The sequence below is a fragment of the Eumetopias jubatus genome, unplaced genomic scaffold (assembly GCF_037043125.1).
Source record: "Eumetopias jubatus isolate StellerSeaLion01/CBP00866 unplaced genomic scaffold, mEumJub1_p1.0 scaffold_1, whole genome shotgun sequence".
Taxonomy (NCBI): Eukaryota; Metazoa; Chordata; class Mammalia; order Carnivora; family Otariidae; genus Eumetopias; species Eumetopias jubatus.
Genome location: NW_028274807.1, coordinates 92,032,287 through 92,051,866, shown reverse-complemented (window position 1 = coordinate 92,051,866; position 19,580 = coordinate 92,032,287). Strand labels below are relative to the sequence as shown.

Below are 19,580 nucleotides of genomic sequence, written 5' to 3'. Positions count from 1 at the left end.
CCTGGCTTTTCAGCTGTGGCCATCAGTTTTGATCTTCCCCTGAAACAGGTCAGTTCTCATAGTGTGGAAAGGTGCGCACTTGCCTGGTCACATCCCCGTGTTGTGGTGACTGAGGTGAGTTTTGTGTTCTCAGCCATGGGACCTGAGAGAGTTGACCTTGCATTTTTGTGGGTCTTCAGCCACTGTGTTCGCCTCCAGGAGCTTCCCGTCAGGCAGAAGACCATTTTCAAGGTAGTTTTCTACTGGACTACTTGATGAGCCCTTGTTATGTTTTAACCCCTTTCTGATCACAGTGTGGTCCCTACTCTCACATTTACCCCCGTGTTTGCATTTTAATTTCCAAGTCACAGTCATTCTGCAGGCTGGCAGAAAGCAGGCCCAAAGCCTTATGAGGGTTTCTTTCTCCTGCTAGTTTTGAGTATTATACCTAGCTCTAACTTTAAAGGAACAACAATAAACTTACTCTTTTGTAAATTGTCTTAGTTTAATCCAGAATTATGAATGGGAGAAAAGTTTCTTAACTTTTTAAGAGCAAAACAAGGCTTAGGTGCTAGATTTCCCAAGGTGGATGTTCTTTCCCACAATGGAGAGATTTGGAAGTAGGGGTTCAGGAAGGAGGAGCCAGTGCTTAAAGCTCACTACACCATTCAGGGGCCACCCCTTAGCTAATATCTTTGACCTGCCCCTGTCGGTTTCTTGGGAACCAACCTGAGCTATATTGGCTCCTCCTGTTGCTTCATCAGCTTGATGACACTGAGGTATCTAGTAGGGGTGGGAGGTTTTCTCTAGAAGGAGCTAAGAGGGAAGGATTGAGGACACAGATATCTCTAGGGTAGGGAGGGGCTCTTCCAAAAAAGAATTAGGAACCTTGCATTGACTTGCACTTCCATGCCTGCCCAGTCTTGTTTTAAGGGATGGTGATCTGGCCTTTTTTTGGGGGGGGGGAAGTTAAGTAAAAGAGCAAACTTCACAGTCAAATAGGAACTTTGTTTTCCATTTTAGAAAACAAAAGTTCTGTGAAGGCAGTATTTATGGGAAACTCGTCGAGAGTTTTACTCTTAGATAAGGTTTTCATTCGTTCCATTCCAAAGTCTGAACGGTGCTGGCGAAGCGGGTCCCTCAGAGCAAATGCAGGTCTCCTATGATCTTGCTGGGATTGTGTGACACGGATTCATATTGATGATGTGTATCAGTCACATGGTGCTCACTTGAAGAGACCTGGATTGATAGTCTCTGCTTTGTCTGTAACTAGTCAAGCAAGTAACTTAGCCCCCGAGCCTCTGCTTTTCCACCTCAAATCAGTGTCAGTCACCTCCCAGGTGGGTTGGGGTTCAGTGGGTTAGCCTGGGGACTAGCAGATTTCGTGTCCTAAGTATTTCATGTCACCTATGTACATATCAGGGTCTGGGGTAGGAAAAGTCAGCCAGCAGAAGGATTGTATGACATTCTTCTGTGGGACTTCGACAGAGGAGCCCTAAGGCTAGCGTCTCCAGTTTGAACTAAACAAACACGGATGTCCGTGCTATGTATAGATGTTAATTTGCCATTAGCTTGGCTTCCGGACGTGACATGTAGGGAACATATGAAAGAACCAGAGAAATAGCTTTGTGGGAATGTGACTAGTACAGTTCCCAGGAATCTTTCTCACATGTGACTCAGCTCTCCCAAATAGGAATTTCACATCTGGCTGTGCTGGTGACTAATGAGCCAACACAGCTGTAAAACACAGGCAACTAAGAATGAGATAAATGCCACAGAAGTCAAGGGAAGTATAATTTGAAGTAGAAAGAGCAGAAAAGGCCAGTCTCAGGTAGAGCCCATATAGCCCCTGGGGACCCATGAGCAAGCCAGAGCATACTCAACAGTCCTGTTACCGAAACCCTGTGGAGCTGACCTCAGGCCGTGGATTGTCGCTTCTTAGACACCGAGTTTAGGAGGAGCCAGCTTAGCTCAGTGCCCCTGAGCAGGTGCTTGGTAACTGGTTTATGAAACAGATTACTTTGTAGCTTAGGTGTTGCATGGTTAATATCTTTCGGAATGCTTCTTGGCGCAAGGGAATTTGCCCATGGCTTCTCTGGTTGGACAGCAACCGTTCATGGAAGAGACTGGAGCTTCAGCAGGCAGAGTGACTTACTGGGTCTCCCACAGTGCATGAGGAGAGCTCCCTGAGGATGCGGCCACCACTTTCTCCAAGGTGCCATGCTGCCTTAGCCTTAGATTGCATAGCGTTGGTCCAGCGAGAAAACCGGGAAGGCGGGTTAGCATTCCGCAAGCAATCTCCAGTGCCCAACTGAAATGAAGATGCCACTTGCCAGGCCCACATGCTCTTTGAGTCATTCTTGGGGAACACCCTCATGGAGATGGGAGAGTGGGGTGCCAGGGTCGTTGGGCACTCTGTGTGTCACAAACCATCTTTCACCTGAGTGTCTTGAGCCGAATCAGTGACCTGGCAGGGTAGCCGCGTTCTGCCACATCCCAGACCTCCACTGCCACGTGCGGGGGTGGTGTCAGAGAGCCAGGGGACCAGCTTCCTCTACTCCAGCTTCTGTTGGAGGGAAGTAGACCAGGAGGGATATAAGAACTCAGAGCGGTTCCGGTACCAATAGCAGAGAGCTAAGTTCAAGGAGCTCTGTCTTTTAGGGACCTCAGCCCCAGGCATCTGAACCCCTGTGTGTTGACATTCCAACACACACCTTTTGTGTCATTTGTCACATGTATGCAGGATGAGTTATTATGTGTTTGGGTAGCCGACTTTGTGGGCAACTTCTGGCTGCTCCAAAATTACAAATACCTGTCTTGGTCCATGGCACCTAATTTATCAACTCATGTTTTTTGTGCTTGTTGGATGCCAGCTGGAAGACAACTGCCTTGGGCCTCAGCTACGTGGATGGGCTGAGTCTTCCATGCCTTGGGTGATGGTAAATCCTACAGGCAGCCTCTTCTACAATCACCCCCTTGCTTCTTTCCTTTCCCTTCACTGGGCCAGTCTCAACAGTCTGGTCAGATCAAAGCACTGGACATCAGATGATATCCAACATTATGTTGGTTTGTTTTTAAATCCAAGGACCTAATGAGTATCCTTGACTGTTTCAGGGCGTGCTAAGCCTCTCCCACTAATAGAAAAAAAAACTAGTGTGCCAAAGGATAAAATGCATGCAGTATTTATTTAGTATCATGCAACACAAACTATCCCACCCCCTTTTCTTACCTTTGAAAGTTCCTCTGTGCCAGAATGCTCCAAATGAAAGAGTCATCCCTGAGGTGAGAGTGAGGTTTGGCACAAGGAGCCTTTGAATCTACCCAGATGGGGAGCATCCCCACCTCCTTGTTAGGAACCCCTTCTTATACATGGTTATGCGGAACACATACATGCTCTTTTATTTCTCAAGCCAACATTTATCTTTGATGTTGCCTAGGGTCGGCCAGTGCTGGAACAACTTCTAAATATAGACGTACTCGCAGACTAAATCTTTAAGACTGGCGGGAGTTCAGTTGGCGAGTGCAACTTTATTTTTTACTTGATTTATCGTTGCCATTTTTGACAGGTTAAACTCTACTGTTGCAGAGGGTGCCCTGGCCCAGAGTCACTCAGCCCCTGTCTGGAGCCAGCAGCCGCTGGGCCACGAGCACAGGACAACCCATAACCAAATTCACATAACTTAGTTAGCAGGCAGTTATCAAACTGTGGTAAGAGCAGCTCCAGAAGGCGAGCGGGCGCAGCTGCGAAAGACCCTGAAAGAGAAGGGGGTCAATGGAAAGAGGCCATAGATGAGGAAACATCAGGGAGGGTTCTCGTGACCAGAGGGAGGTGGCTCACCACAGATTCTAACGCCCTTGCAGTGGCCATTCTGATTTCCTTGTGCCAGGAATTAGGCTGTCGTAAAGAGGAACAGGAAGGATCATTTCCAATTTATTAATTAGAAGGTAATTGAAAATATCAGCCAACTTGATCTCTTAGTGCCAGCCTTGGGCATACCAGCTTCCAGGGTGGTTAGTGCCAGGCTAATTGGAAATGTTAGCCAAAGCAACCACATTCCCCACAGTCTACAGAATTACTCTTGGCGGAAAAATACTTTAGCCTGAATTAATTGGATTATGTGTGAGTTATATGTACAGAATCGGCCATGGATGTGTGAAGTTCCTCAGTAGGAAACCAACCCATTTAGAGGATTCATCTTCCCAAGAACTGAGGACAAACTGATGAAGACACATAAGTTAATAAAGAGGGAAAATGGACTTGAAAAAGAAGTTCCGTTTTCAGTCTTTTAGTTACATAGCTTTACAAATGAACAGTTACTTTTAAACATGTGTTTAACTTGGGGCGCCTGGGTGGCTCAGTCGTTAAGCGTCCGCCTTCGACTCAGGTCATGATCCCAGGGTCCTGGGATTGAGCCCCGCATCGGGCTCCCTGCTCAGCGGGGAGCCTGCTTCTCCCTCTTCCCCCCTCTCTTTCTCTCTCTCAAATAAAATCTTTAAAAAAAAACATTTTTTTAACTTTAAAAATGAGTTGCATTTTATGAAATGAATCAAATACTTTTTATATACCTAGATAGCCATTTTTAAATAAGCAGACCCACCTGAAAATTGATTTCTCCACTGGAACTTTATTCTTTTATGTGTTCGTAAACAGCACAGAGAGGCAGGAACCCGAGTACATGCGCAGGGTCCTTTGCAAGGTTATTTGATTTGCTCACTCTGGTGGCTTTAGGTTACGTCATACCAGAACCATTCCCAGAAGACTGTTGTGTGTCTGTGTTTAAAAATCTTCCCATAGTTCTCTGCAGTTTGGGGGATAGTATTACTAAAAATCTTACTTCAGTCTAAAATGTAACTCCGTAGGATGAAGTAACTGCGCCGCCCTGCCGAACAGTTTTGGTTGATTTTATCATGTAGGAATCTGGTTACATTTTTAGCTTCTGCAAAAATTCTTAAAATCTCTTCAGAGACCTTACTTTGTTGGCTTTGAGGACAAAAGGCATGTACCAAGTACATGTAGAAAATAGAACCCTTTATTCTGTCAGACATTACACATTTGGGTTCTAGAATGCTTACTTCCACTCCCTTACCTACTAGCTATTTATAGCACAAGAGGAATTTGTGAAAGTTTACTGAAAAACATACTATTAAACATATATGGACATCAAAATAGATGAGTGTAATATTGTATAATAGATTACCTCAACACTTAATGGCTTAAAACAGTCACTTTCTTGGATTCTCGGTTGGGAATTTGGACCAGGGTACTGGGAGAATGGCTTGTACGTGTTCCACAATTTCTGGAGCTTCAGGTGGGCAGGGAGGTTCATTGGCTGGGGGCTGGAATCTTATGGCAGAGTCTTCACTCACAAGTCTAGCGGTCACTGCTGGCTTGGGTAGAACCTCATCTGGGGCTCCCTCACAACATGGCAGCCCTGGGAGAGTCAGAATTGAGACAGTGAGTGTTCTGGGGAAAAGGCAGAAGCTTCATCATCTCTTCATACCTAGCCTTGCAAGTCACACAGCTTCATTTCCACTCCATTCTGTCCATTACAAGCACATCACAAGCCCATCCCAATTCAAGGGGAAGGACTGTAGACTTTCTTAGTCATGAGAAGCCATTAAAAATCTTTTTTGCCTTTATCTTTGTATCGCACATACAGTGTTTCTAGTACTATGCCCTAAGATTGTTACATACAAGGTCATGGACTTTGAAAGGTAATATAACTCTTGTTCATACTCCTGCTTCTCTTCCAAGTGTTCTGGGAAGAGGGAGAAGGAAGACCAATGTGCACCCAGAGATGCAGTGGTAGGTAGGGTGGGACTCATCCTTGCACCCAGCACAGTTCTGCTAGCCAGCAGAGTATGGCTTAGGGGCACTCAAGCACTGCTCTTCTCAGTTAGCAGTTGGAAGAGATCACTGTCTGTTCCCTTAGTGATAAGGAGAGAGAACCCAGGAGATGAACAGTATTTCTGCCACAGGTGTCATACCTGTAAAGCAGGATCATGTGTCCTGTTCCCTTGGGTAACTCACAGGCAGTCAGCAAAATGTTTAATCAGGGGGTGGGGAGAAAATAGTGAAGAAATATGTTATAATTTGATTTAATAGCTATAAAATTTAAAAATTTTTTGGAACTATGGGTTAGAAAGAAATGGAAAAATATTTAAGTACATAGTAAAAGGGCAGAAGATGAAATGGGAAAATAGAGACTATGTTCCTTAAAATATTGAAAGCCTTTTACATTTGTAATTTATCTCCAAATTTTATTTTAAAGAATGAAATGTTTGATGAGGCATTTCCTTTCCCCCATGCCTCCCAGTGGTTGGGGGAGGACATCTTTGTCCCTGAGGTTATTAACACATCTTGAGAAAAACCTTTCCAAGGGTGAGTCAGTCTCTGCTTTTGAGCCCCGTCAGAGTCCACGTTTTACCTGCTCCCCTGTGTTTCCTTCTCTTGTCCCTGCCCTTCCACGGTCCGGCAGAACGGTGGAGATCACTGAGTATTGACATTCTTCACAAGTTAGCAGGAACCCTGTAGGACCTAGAAGAACATCTGCACTCTGATTATTATTAGGACTTGTAACCAACCATGTGACCTTTCTAAAAAGTGAGTGTTGGAAGGATTTTAAGTGTTACAAGGCTGGGACTCTCCCCAGAGATGGGACCTCTCTTTGGTATGTGAATCTAAACTGAAAAGAGGCGCTTGCTCACCTGGAGGGAGGCAGAGGGCATGGCCGGCAGAGGGTATGGAGACGAAGCCCAGCCTCGGGGGTCTAGAATGTAGATAATATGCAATGTGCTTCCGTTTCATGGTAATAAAGAGGAGGTAGAGGCAAAACTGAGCAGTGGGGGCCTGGGCCAGGGCTGATGTGATATGGGCTGTGCGTATGCGCCACTTCGCTGGCTTTCCTGGAGAGCAGTGGCGACCAGGAGTGGGGGACATGCACCCTGCACCCTGGCCAGAAAACAGCTCTGTTTGTCTCAGGGCCATGGGTGCTGAATTGGTGCTCTCGGGCTGGGGCTGCATCTGGGATGATGATAGATTAACAAGACCTATGGATCGAGTCGAGTGAGAAGAGGAACACTCAGTTGAAGAGGGAAGGAACCCACGTTTGTGATGCTGCACCTCGTGCAAAATTGAGTGCCTTGAAGTTAATCAGCACACAGTGAGTTTGTACTCCCAAGATTTCTTCACATTTAGTGAAGATTAATCTTGTCCTTGAACTCAGTTGTACTGTAGAAGCAAACATTTGGGCATGCCCAGGATTCCGAAATGGAGACCAGCCAGGGAGCCCTGAAAATCTGCCCCTTTTGGCTTGTGGACACTGGCAGTCGGAGGTTTGGCCATAACACGGCTGGGGGTTGGATCGCTTTGTGTCAAATGCAGCCCACTGCCTAGATCTGTTCCAGAATGACAAAGGGTGTGGACTTGACGCCTCCTTTCTGCTCTTTGTCTAATTGGGATGAAGTTTTCTTTCCTTCCTCAGGGGAACAGGACTTCGTTGCTCATCTTAGGGAGGTTCTGATCCTAATTGCTCCCACACTGCGTACTTGATCTCCCCAGGTACAAAGAATCGGGCGCCTCTAGGCATCCACGCGCCAGCCCTTCCCTCATAGACCAGCCAACAGCTCGGTCTTTGGAGCCCTACTCTTAACTCTCCTCTGTGTGACTCACCACACGTGGCCTCGTAGTAGTCGCTGACCAGGACAAGACCAGAGCCACTGGTGTCCCTGCTGCCTGTGTTTGGATATATTATTGGCAGCAGACCTAAAAAGCGTCAAGAGATACTTATTTCTCTTAGGACCATGTTTTAGTAGGAAACTTTGCACAAGGCTGACCTTAAATGATGAAAAAGTAAGCTTCCAAGGAAAGCTTAGTATATCTTAGTAATCCTGTATATTTTAGATTAGGTTTTATTAGAAGGGGGTACCCGCCAGAGATCATATCTCTCAGTCATTTGGAGCCATGCTACCGATAACATATGGAAGTTATGATTTGCCATCTGTAAAACTTCACTGACAGTAGTGCTCAGGCATATTTAATTTCTGATAAACAATGATAAGCACTCCCATGACCACCCCCATTGGTTCATCTGAATCCTTCAGTCTTCTAAAGCATTCTCTTTTTTTTTTTTTTTTTTTTTAACCCTACTCATTTCTGTCAACAAGAAGAACCGGCTAATATCTTATTTGCAAGTGCTGTTTGCAACCTGGCCTCCTCCTTGGTGTACAGACCAATTCTCCACATCAGCTGTACCTTTGAACATGCCCTTGCCCCAGAGCCCAAGCCCGGAGCTCTGCGACCACCTGGCACAGTCTGTCCCAGAAGACCAGGGTGACACCATCCCCCATGCTGTTCCCTGTCTTCCTTTGTTAACCTCCCACCATAGTTCACTTTTGCACTGCAAGGACTTTTGTCAGTATCCATGTGTTTTTTTTTCTTCCCAAGTATCCCTTTTATATTAAGCTCCATGTCATACATGAATATTTCCTTACTTCCTTACTTCCTTCACTCTGAACTATGTGTATTCTTACCCTTCAGACTCCACAGATACTGCTTCTAAAACTCGGTTCTAAGGTTCCAGCAACTCTGGGTCTTTCTGCATGTTATTAAGGGCCATGCACAGAGTAGTACATTTTGGAAGGTACAGATTTTCCAAGATGGAAAATTTGGTGTGCTTTATGTAAACAAGTTGGAGTTTATTTAGTAATTGTTCCTGATACTGAAGTGTAGGAGGGGGGAAAAATGTTAGCAACATAGGAAAAGTGTCTTGAAGGTCACAGAATGCCTCTTCCCCCAATTCTTCAGCAAGTCCCCGTGCTGTGGCCCCTGTAAAAGAAAAGTCTAGGCCCCTTCATTGGTCTTCCCCATTCTTTTTTCTCATTTCAGCCATAGACAGTCTGGTTTTTACCATATTAAAGCAAATCAACCTAGTAAGGAACAGACTGACTTTTATTTACTGGCTATAGTTCTAAGCACCAGAAATGGGCAAAGGAGACCAAACAAAGAAATAGGAAAAATGAGGCATTGAAGGGGAGCCAGCATCGGGTTTGGAAGGGATGAGGCTTCCGTGGCGGCAGGATGTGCCTTTCTTGCACTGTTTACTCTGAGCTCAGGAATAGAAGAGGAAAGACGGTAGATCACACTACAGCTTGAAATGGATACAAAACATACCAGGGCGTGCATAGAGTATAATCAGACACTGGATGTAATTATGCAAATGTATGTATAAACGGTTTTTCGATGAATAAATCGTCTGCAGCAACCTTAACACTCAAGGTTAAAGTAAGCATAAGGGCATGATATGCCAGCCACTCAGTGACTTTGCCCAAGGAGCAGCTGAAAAATGTTATGCTTTGCTGTTTGCATCCGAATATACTTTGATACCTTGATAATATGAACTTTGAATCTTAAAGATTAATAGGACTTCCACTCCCTTCCTGGAAAGGGCACCACCTTGCTCGGGGAGGGGAGGGCAAGGCGGGGATTTAGTCTCAGGATGAATGTGCCAGGGTTGTTTTTAATCTGTTCGCTCTAGTGGGACTTCAAGCTAGTTGTATGTTTATTTTATTTATTTTTTTTAAAGATTTTATTTATTTGAGAGAGAGAGAATGAGAGATAGAGAGCACAAGAAGGAAGAGGGTCAGAGGGAGAAGCAGACTCCCCCCTGAGCAGGGAGCCCGATGCGGGACTCGATCCCGGGACTCCAGGATCATGACCTGAGCCGAAGGCAGTCGCTTAACCGACTGAGCCACCCAGGCGCCCTGTTTATTTTATTTTTAATTAAACTTCACCTGGAATGTGTTTTAGTGGTAAGCATTTTGGAGGCCTGCTTAAAGGAAGGAAATGCTTAAATTTGCTTAGGAGAAAAATGTGCTTTCATCTTTCTTTATAAAATAAATTGAGAACTTCAAACATATTTCTGAAGTCCCTGGGCCCAACCTGTCTGATAAGAATACTAAGATTCATTCAGTGTTAGCATGTGGTTTTCTTTGCGTGAACATCGGTAAAACACCATGGATGGTGGGCATGAAATATTTGTTCTGCCATACTACTGATATGAGGATTCCATGCCTGAGCATGGCACAGGGCAGGTGAGTTTTTTTCTTACTCGTGGGTCTATTAAGACAACCTACTAGAATGTTTTCTTTTTACTTCAAAGAATCTGAAGCATCATGTAAGGCTAGAAAGGCATTAAAAATGTATTTCCAGCCTGATAAGAACCGTAAAGAGAGGTGATAATACATAGAGGTGAATTCAGCCAAGGTTCCTCATGCTTATCGGACATTCCACTCTGTAAGCAGTGATTGAGTTCCCTGACTGTCCGAGGCACTGTTAGGAGGGAAGCGGATATGGGCCAGGTGAGTCAAAGGCATGTGACCAGTATTTAGGGATCAGTGAACAAGTAGTTCACCACTGCAGGAATGCACATGGTTCAGGGACTGGGGGGCCAAGTGGGGAAGGAGAGAGAAGACTGGTGGGGAGGTCTTTCTTTCTGTGGCATACTAAACTCGTTAGACTGATCCTCAGGTGCTCGGCAAGTACTATGTGTTTCCAGAACTGGCAATCCCTGAAATAAGGCTGCAGACTTAATCTTGGTTGGTCAGAGTGGGCAATTTGACCAATCCAAGTGAGGAAGATCTTAGAAATTGTGCATTGTCTTATACCTGAGAGGACTTTGTTGTTGTTATTGTTACCAGAGCCGCTTTAGAAATACCACAAGCACGATGCATGACTTGTCTCAGTTACAGATTTTTTTTCTTTCTTTAAGATTTTATTTATTTGAGAGAGAGATTGAGAGTGACTGGAAGGAGGGCAGAGGGAGAAGCAGACTGCCCGTTGTTGACCAGGGAGCCCGACGCGGGGCTTGATCCCAGGACCCCGGGATCATGACCTGAGCCGAAGGCAAACACTTAACCAACTGAGCCACCCAGGTGCCCACAGAGCCCTTATATTAAGGATGACGTTGCATTGTCAAGTGCTTCATGTGCAAACAAACACTCCCCTAGAAGCTTTCCTTCTCTTGGTTCTATTCATCCAAACCCAGGAAATGAAACCATTATCTAAAATGCCTTCCTCAGTTTCTAATTTATTTTTTAAAAAATTGTGTGATTGTTCACTGTTCTTTTTTAGGGGAAAAGAAACAGTGGTTTCAGACAGTGCTTCTTTGGGAGTCAGAAGCACTGCAAGTTGACAAAGCTTTGTCCGGCAATGGGGTACACGTTCAGGCTGGCTGCTCGGAATGACATCGGCACCAGGTATGACATTCCTTGGCCCTCCTGCCGTTAAACACTCACGTGGTGATTCTGTGTCTTCCTCTCATGTGGTGGCTGGAAGGCGTGAATCCATCCCCTGGCTCCACACTGAACCAATTTGAGATCTTCCCAGAGAGAATCCTAATCAGAGGGTAGAAGGTGTCTCCCGAGGCGATGAGTGCTGCTGGGCGGCCTCGGTGCAGGCTCACAAGCTGTGAGGCAGGGCCCACGAGGGGTCTCTGGAAGCCCAGATGAAGGTAGCAGCCCAGATTCTGAAGGAAACCCCTTTTGAGGCTTTATTTTTTTCTCAGAACATGTGCCTTTTCCTTTCATCACTACTCATGCAGTTGCCTTTTTCAGTTATATTTGAGGTTGCCTGGTAGAGAGGAAGGAGTGCTGGGCTGGGCATTGTTGTCAAGCCCTGGGCAGACTCTCACAGGATTGGTGAAAACCCACGCTGGCCAGGGTACCGCCGCTTGCCTCTGAGCTGCAGAAGAAAGGCCAGAACAGGTGTCCGGGGATTAAAGATGCTTTGAAAAGACCATATCTCAGTTGTACTTCCTGGGTAACTCTTGATTAAGGGAAAAATCCTTTCTCTTTCATCACTGCTTATTGAAAAATCTTAACGGTTCAGCACATCATTGGTTCTCAAGCTTTTTTCCAGCCTCAAGAACATCACAAAGTTTCACAGCCCCCTCTCCCCACCCGTGATAGCCGGTGCACGTTTCGAGTCTGCCGGTTGAAAAAGTCATGATGATAAAGGCTTCAAGAGTTTGTCAGTGAATTGGAAGCACCCACAAACTTCTGAAAAATAGCACCATATATATTTGTAAAACAGTGTATTTTGTCAGCAGATGATTATTTGTGCTCACATTGATTTGAAGTTTCCTTGGTAGCCATGGGTCATAGCTTAGTGACATTGCACAGTGTTGTGCTTTCTGCTGGGTGCTTTCAGGGGGAAATAAATCCTTAACTATGTTGTCCTGCAATGTGCTGTGCTTTCTTAGTCGCAGCCTGAAGCAGGCAATCAGGCAAATGGAAAATTGGGGTAGGGAATATCACGTAAAGGATGCTTGTCTTCCTTTGTTGGCCGAATCTGTCATGCCCCAGACCTTCCAACCCGAGCAAGTCGGGCAGTAGGTAGGCTTAGCCTTCCTCTTTTAAAATGCCAAGATTCCTCCCATGTTCCTAAATGTGTGTCTTACTGGGTTTATCTCTCTGTAGTGGTTATAGCCAAGAGGTGGTATGTTACACATTAGGAAACATTCCTCAGATGCCCTCTGCACCAAGACTTGTTCGAGCTGGGGTCACATGGGTCACGTTGCAATGGAATAAACCAGAAGGCTGTTCACCTGAGGAAGTGGTCACCTACACTTTGGAAATCCAGGAGGATGAAAATGTAAGCTCTGCAGATTTTATACCCTTGCATATGTTCTGTATAAGTCAGTATCATCGTAACAGACAGAATACCATGAGTCACATTAGCTACTTAAGTTCAAAACCAGGTCCTTAACTTCTACCACTACCACCACTGGCTGTCCTTCCCACAGTCTTCCCCCATCTCAGGAAGTGGCATTCCTATCCTTCTGTTTGGGGAAACCAGAAAATCTGGAGTTGTCCTTGACCCCATCAGTCAGCAAATCCTTTTAAATCTATCTTCAAAAATTAACCAGAAATCTGGCCATTTCTCAAAAGCTAAGGCTACTACCCTTTCCCAAGTCACCATTATCCCATCCCTGGATTTTTGCGGTGGTCTCATTAAGTATTTTCCCTCCCTTCGCCCTTATTAAACTATAGTCTGTTCTCCACAGGAAGCCTAGGTGATCTGTTAAGTAAAATAGATCATGTCAGTGCTCTGCTCAGAACCCTTCCTACCTCTGGGCCTTCTCCTCCCTTCCAGAATAAAAGCTGGAGCCCTTTCAATGCCTACCAGGTCCTGTGCTATTGGATTTTTCTTTCATGTCCTTGTTTCTGCCTCTGTAGTCTCATAGAACACACAGGCATATACCCTGGCCTCAGGGCCTTTGCGGTTTCTGTGCCCAATAGCTCGAAGTCCCTTCCACTCATCTCTGACTCATTTCCCCCATTCCGTCAGGTCCCTTCTCAACACATGACTTGTGGAGAGCCCTTCCCTGACCACCATGTAAAACAGCACTATCCAATAGAACTTTCTGCAATGATGGAAATGATCTGTAGTTTGTGCTAGCCAGTGAAGGTAGCGCCAAGTTACACGTGACGATTGAGCACTTGAAATATGGCTGTGGGCGCAAGGAACTGAATATTTAATTGCATTTAGTTTAAATTTAAAGAGCCCCACATGGCTGCCTTATTTAACCGGCACAGCCCTAGAGGAACACCTCACTAGACCCACTGCTCTGTCCTTTCACCCCGCTTGATTTTCTTTGTCGTTGCCCTTAACACCACATGACATGCTTCATATTTATATATAGGTTTTATTTTTTTAATCACCGTCTGCACCTGGCATGGAAGTTTCTGGTGGGCAAGGCTTTGTCTGTTCTTGGGCCATGCTGAGCCCATAGAACGCGGAAGGAAGGCCGAGGCCTAGAAGGTGCTGGTGTAATCATTGATGGATGGATGGATGGAGCGATGCGTGATTGAGAATACTAATGAATGAATTCTGTACGTTCAGCTTTTAGGGGGATACTTAATCCTCTTAGACGATCATGCCTTTCCCATCCAGACTGTCCTTTCTTCTTTGGCCAGAAGAGGACACTGTGTGGTCAGAAACCTCAGCCACAGTTCATTACCTAGCACATTGCAGCTACACAGTGAAGACCTCAAAAGAAGAGGCTTTTCTCAGAAAAACGTTAAATACATTCTTTTACAGTACATACCGCTTTGTCGCATAGCACTACTTGGTGGTGTAATCCTTTGTTTAAAATGCTTATTGAGTCACCAGGAGAAGTTTGCTCTGTGAGGAAAGCATATGGTGGTGTCTGTTCCAGAGCAGATTTGCATTCTCTCAAGGGAAGAGCATTGTTCTCATTCACATTAGTATTAGCCTCACAATAAAGTTCAGCAGACCCAGGAGAAACTACAATGAGATAAAGTTAAATTACTACTTAGAGCTAGAGCACTATCCACAGCACCGTGGACTCTTGATACTCTTTTTTGCCATCCCTGCCAGACCTCTGGCCACTGGTGGTGATAGAGAGAGGCAATAGAAAAATCCTAAACACAAAGGTATTTAATAATGCCCAGATTTTATGGTGCTGATGTTTCTTTCTGACTTTGCCTTTGCAGGATAACCTTTTCCACCCAAAATACACTGGAGAGGACTTAACCTGTACTGTGAAAAATCTCAAAAGAAGCACACAGTATAAATTCAGGGTGAGTCAGTCATTTCGGTACCTGAACTGCTTAAAAAAGCAGCCATTTCATGTTTTACCCATTTACCATTTGAAATGGACTCCATAGGTTAAAAGATTTTTAAGGTTCACCGCACTTTACATTTTTAAAGTAACACTTCTTAAAAGGCACACCGTACTTTAATTTTAAAACCCGGTTTTGAGAGAGGAAACTGTTGTCCTGTGCTGGAACAACTCGCATTACGGCGTGGCCAGGAGCCCTCAGCCGGGAGCACCCAAACCGACTGCTCCGTGCACCTGTCTCTCCCCCACACTTCACACCTTGGCCTTCCATGTTTCTCCTTCTAATTCGATTTCCCTTTCACTCTCCCTCTGCCTTTGCTCTTCTGCCTGTTTTTTTTCCTCAGCTGTTTTTATTTTTCTCTTCCATTACCCGCTCCCTCCCTACTTAGGCATTGCTTTGGTCATGACTCACCACCCTTCATGTCACCATGGGACTCTGCACTGTAAGGAAAAACGAAGCTTTGCAGCTGTTAAGAGAAAAAGCCAAGCGGTGGGAGGCATTCTCTGCTGCAGTGCTGTTGATCTGTGCACAGCGCTGTGCGTTCTGCTAGGATGTGTCCGTTTTGGAGAGAGAAGCTTGTCTTCTGAGTCTTCCCTTCCTTCTCTTATTTGGGGAACAAATGGTGTTTGACACTTAGTAGTCATTCAGTAAATAGCTGTCAGATAATCAAGTGAAGTGTGTGACTATTGGAGGAAAATGATAGTTTCTGATTTTTCACAAATGCTTGTTGTTTGGAGCCGGCTCTGAGGACATAGGGATGCTGCTAGCATTTCTCCACATGGTGGCATTGCCCTCCTCTTAAATAAATAAGGGTATTTTTACCTGTTTTCCCCTCCCCATATTTTCCTTCTGCAAAACAGTAAGAACCAGGGGGTAACATACTGGTTTTGTTTTATGCCTTCTTGAAAGGGTAAAATGTCTTTCACTAAAACCCACCTATATTGTTTTATTTTTAATTGTTCATAGCTAACTACATGGAAAATAAGTACCTCATGAAGGAAACGCTTGTAAATCAGTTGTTTGAGATTCAGAGAGAGAAAATGTATGTGTGTGTCTGTGTGAGTTTACAGATGCCTTGATCTCATCATGTTCAAAAGTTCCTATTTCGAGGCTTCTGGGGGCCTCAGTCGGTTAAGTGGCTGCCTTCGGCTCAGGTCATGATCTCAGGGTCCTGGGATCAAGTCCCTCATTGGGCTCCCTGCTCAGCAGGAGTCGGCTGTCCCTCTCCCTCTCTCTGTGCATTCTCTCTTGCATGCGCTCTCAAATAAATAAAATCTTTTTTTAAAAAGTCCCCATTTCTTTAATACCCGATATCTAAAGCATGTTAATATTTTTTCGGTTGTATTATAGCTGACTGCTTCTAATGTGGAAGGGAAGAGTTGTCCAAGTGAAGTTCTGGTGTGTACGACAAGCCCTGACCGGCCTGGGCCTCCCACAAGACCCCTCATTAAAGGACCAGTTACATCTCATGGCTTTAGTGTCAAATGGGGTATGTTTTGCTACTGGTGCTGTTGCTTATTTTTGACAGATTTTTAAAAACTGATTAACTTCAGGAGTGACAAACCAAAATAAGAAATAAAAGGTATTATTTGTGGGAGTTCTACAGATTTGGAATATATGAATGAGAAACATTCAGAGAATTCCACCAACTGGTAAAATGGACAATTTTAAGAGCATTTTACTTGTGATTTTTCCTGTATTTTTCCTCCTATACTTTTTAATATATTACTGATTTGAATGGAGTAATCTCTGAATATATATTCATTCTTCAGTAGCTTGCCCTTACCAAATGGTAGTGATACTTAAGGTAAAAAATTGATTTATAAAATTAATGCTGAAAATAAATTTCAGACTTTAGGTATGTCATCATAAGTAAATTTTGACGTACAGAATGTTCAAGTTAAGAAGAACTAGGAAAACTTTAGTTTTTGTTGTTGCTTGTATGTAACCAGAAGTCTTGAACTTCAGTAATTTTTCATATTGAAGTTATGTGGTGTTTGGGAGGTATGGAGTGGAAGGATATTGTGGCTCACCTCTGCAACATCGATTATTTCAGTGAAATGAAGGCCATTAGAGGGGCACCTGGGTAGCACAGTTGTTGGTCAAGCCTCCCACTCTTGGTTTCGGCTCAGGTCGTAATCTCAGGGTCGTGAGATTGAGCCCGGCATTGGGCCCTGTGCTCAGTGCGGAGTCCACTTGAGTTTCTCTCTCCCCCTCCCCTCCCCCTCCCCCATGTACACTTGTGCGCCCACTCTCCCTTTCTCTCAAATAAATAAAACTCAAAAGAATGTCATTAGAGTGTTGATAAACATTTGCAATTATATGTAAAACTATTATGATGTATATAATTATCACTAATGTGTCATAATAGCTACCTGAAAGGCAAAAAATAAAAGGAGAAATTTAAAATAAGATTTTACCTGGCAGCCAAGTAATGTAAAGGGAACTTAAAATATTAAACCTTTGGGGCTGTTCCCACTGGCTGAGTGGGAAGAGCATACGTCTCTTGATCTTGGGGTCATGAGTTTGAGCCCCAGGTCGGGTGTAGTGATTACTTAAATATTTGTTTAAAAAAATAAATTACTCTTAAACTGTTATTGGAGGATCAACCATCAAGACATAAAACTGTATCAAGTTACCTAATAATTTTGAGGCAGAATTATTAGGATATCTGTTTCCTTGGTAAATGGATATGATTAAGAGAAACTAAAAATCTAGGTGTGCTTTTTGCCAGATTGTAAAGCTTTTTTCTCAGAAAATCCTAGAAAATCCCATAAATACTAAATGTTTACTTTGATTAGCTATATGCTATAATATTTAACTTCATTACTGTTGTTTTAAATATCTTCTTACTGAAATGTGTATACATTAATGCAAATACCAAGTGAAAGAAGGGAAGAAAAGTTCCTAAATCTATATCCACAATATAGAAGTGGCAGACTGACAGTAGAGGTAAAATTCTGCATAGTCTTGGAAAATTATAATGCAAGGTATTTTTCTGCTCAGAAAAGAAAACTTGCAGGCACAGAGTTAGCAGTGGAGTAAATACCCAAAGTCCACACCCGTTCCTCAAACCACCTCTTTGGTGCACGTTCTTAGTGATCCACAACTTCGGCTGCATATCAGGTTCACTTGGGATATACAGTATGCTTAGTGGCAAACTATGATGGAACAGATTATTACATTCTGATGTTTTATTTATCTTGTCAGTAAATTTTGCACTTTTCTTTCCTTTCCTCTCCATCTCAAAAGAATCTGGTCACTGGTAACCTAAGTGAACTACAGAATAAAATAATAATAAAAGAAATATATATTTCACCTTATATAAAAGTTACTGAATATTGAAGAACAGGCTTCAGAATTCTCAAAGTAGATTTATTTTAACTTAACTCTTAGAAAAATCAATTTATATTTTGAATTTTGCTCGTTTCACTAAATAACACTTAGATTATAGAACTTTGAATAATCTGAGCACATTCTGGGTTTCTTGATGTTTTTGTTTCTTTTGTTTTCCAAGAATAATACAGTAATGATTTTACCTTTTACTTAAATCCAGAATTAAGGCAGTTATGTTAAGTAACTTTCTGTGTTCTAATGATATTTGCCGATAAAAATCGATGCCCTTTCATAACTAATAAGGCATTTGCTTACTTTCCAGATCCTCCAAAGGACAATGGTGGTTCGGAAATACTCAAGTACTTGCTGGAGATTACTGATGGAAATTCTGAAGGTGAAGTTTTGGGAAATCATTTTACTCAAATTCAGGAGCAACCCCTGTTATCTAATATGATGAGCATCTGTATAGTCATAGTGGGGCATAGTGCGCAGCCATTAATTCTCATGATAGTGATACTACAGCAAATAAACCTTAATCACATTTTTACACACAGCATCAGGGATCAGAGTACGCTTAAAAGGTACATTTTTATCATGTTTTTAAATTTTCCACATCGTTGCTTTAAACCAGTGGTCCTAATTAATAGAATAATTACATTTTCATCCCCATTCTTGGCACCTTTTTTCTGGAAATTCTTACAAGCAGAAGACTGTCAGAAGCAATCAGCAGGAAGGATAAGGTGGAGACAGCAAATGAGTGTGATAATCTACAAATTCCCATGTACAGTGAGAGCAAACAAAACATAGTATCGTGAGTTAGTGACAGTGTCACACTTTTATGTCAAGTTTAGCAAATGTCTTTCCGTCTTTGTGACATCTGAGTCAGATTATTCATCCCTGTCACACTATGTGGATTAGAGTAGTACAGTGTTAGAGACTGAATTCCTTAAATAGTGCCTTTTAAAAAAATTCTTAGATCTTTTTTTCTAATAAAATTCATAAGGCTTTAGTAGGAAAAAGTATAGTCATCAGAACTTTAAAAATGACATATCTTACCACTCTGATAATCCCTTTAACCACTCATTTAAAAAAAAAAAAGTGATTTAAGGCATAGGGCAAAAAAAAAAAGAAAGAGCGTTAACAGTGACTTTTACAGACAGGCAGCACAGGTGTGTGCTTGTCTTTTATTCTGTACCTCAGTAGCCACCTGGAGTACTTTGGTTTTCATGTCAATCAGCTTCTCTTTTAAACTAAAAACATGAGAATGTTTTGAGATGGGCATCAGCTGTGCTGATGGACATAAAACTATATTCTGGCCTAAAAATTTGATTTAGTTTCTTACATTAGAAAACCTCCCTAGGAGAGAAGTCAGGTGTATGCGGTGGCTCCTTGTGAAAACCTAAGTATGTTTTGAATTTCTTGTGGCTCTCTTGACCACTGATACCAAATGAGAAGTAGATGCCATTCTCTACAAAAGTGAACAGTTTTGTCAGCACATAAAGTAGGTGCTTAATTGAACCCCTTCTGTTGTTCCCGTTCCCATTTGCCCCTTCACGGGTTTTTAACCAGCAGTGTCAGAATACTGCTTTCTAATCCCCCCACCCTTGGCCCTGGTGCCT

General features: G+C 43.4%; 1 protein-coding gene across 8 annotated transcripts in view; it reads left to right on the top strand.

Moving 5' to 3' along the window:
• Positions 1-19,580, top strand: part of FNDC3B (fibronectin type III domain containing 3B) — a 342,865-nt gene that overhangs the window by 271,472 nt on the left and 51,813 nt on the right. For all 8 annotated transcript variants that reach the window (XM_088025487.1, XM_088025441.1, XM_028100958.2 and 5 more), the window contains 5 exons: positions 11,111-11,235; positions 12,457-12,631; positions 14,497-14,583; positions 15,976-16,114; positions 18,284-18,355. In XM_088025487.1, coding sequence (XP_087881613.1) covers positions 11,111-11,235; positions 12,457-12,631; positions 14,497-14,583; positions 15,976-16,114; positions 18,284-18,355 — 598 coding nt within the window. The remainder of the gene's footprint in view (positions 1-11,110; positions 11,236-12,456; positions 12,632-14,496; positions 14,584-15,975; positions 16,115-18,283; positions 18,356-19,580) is intronic.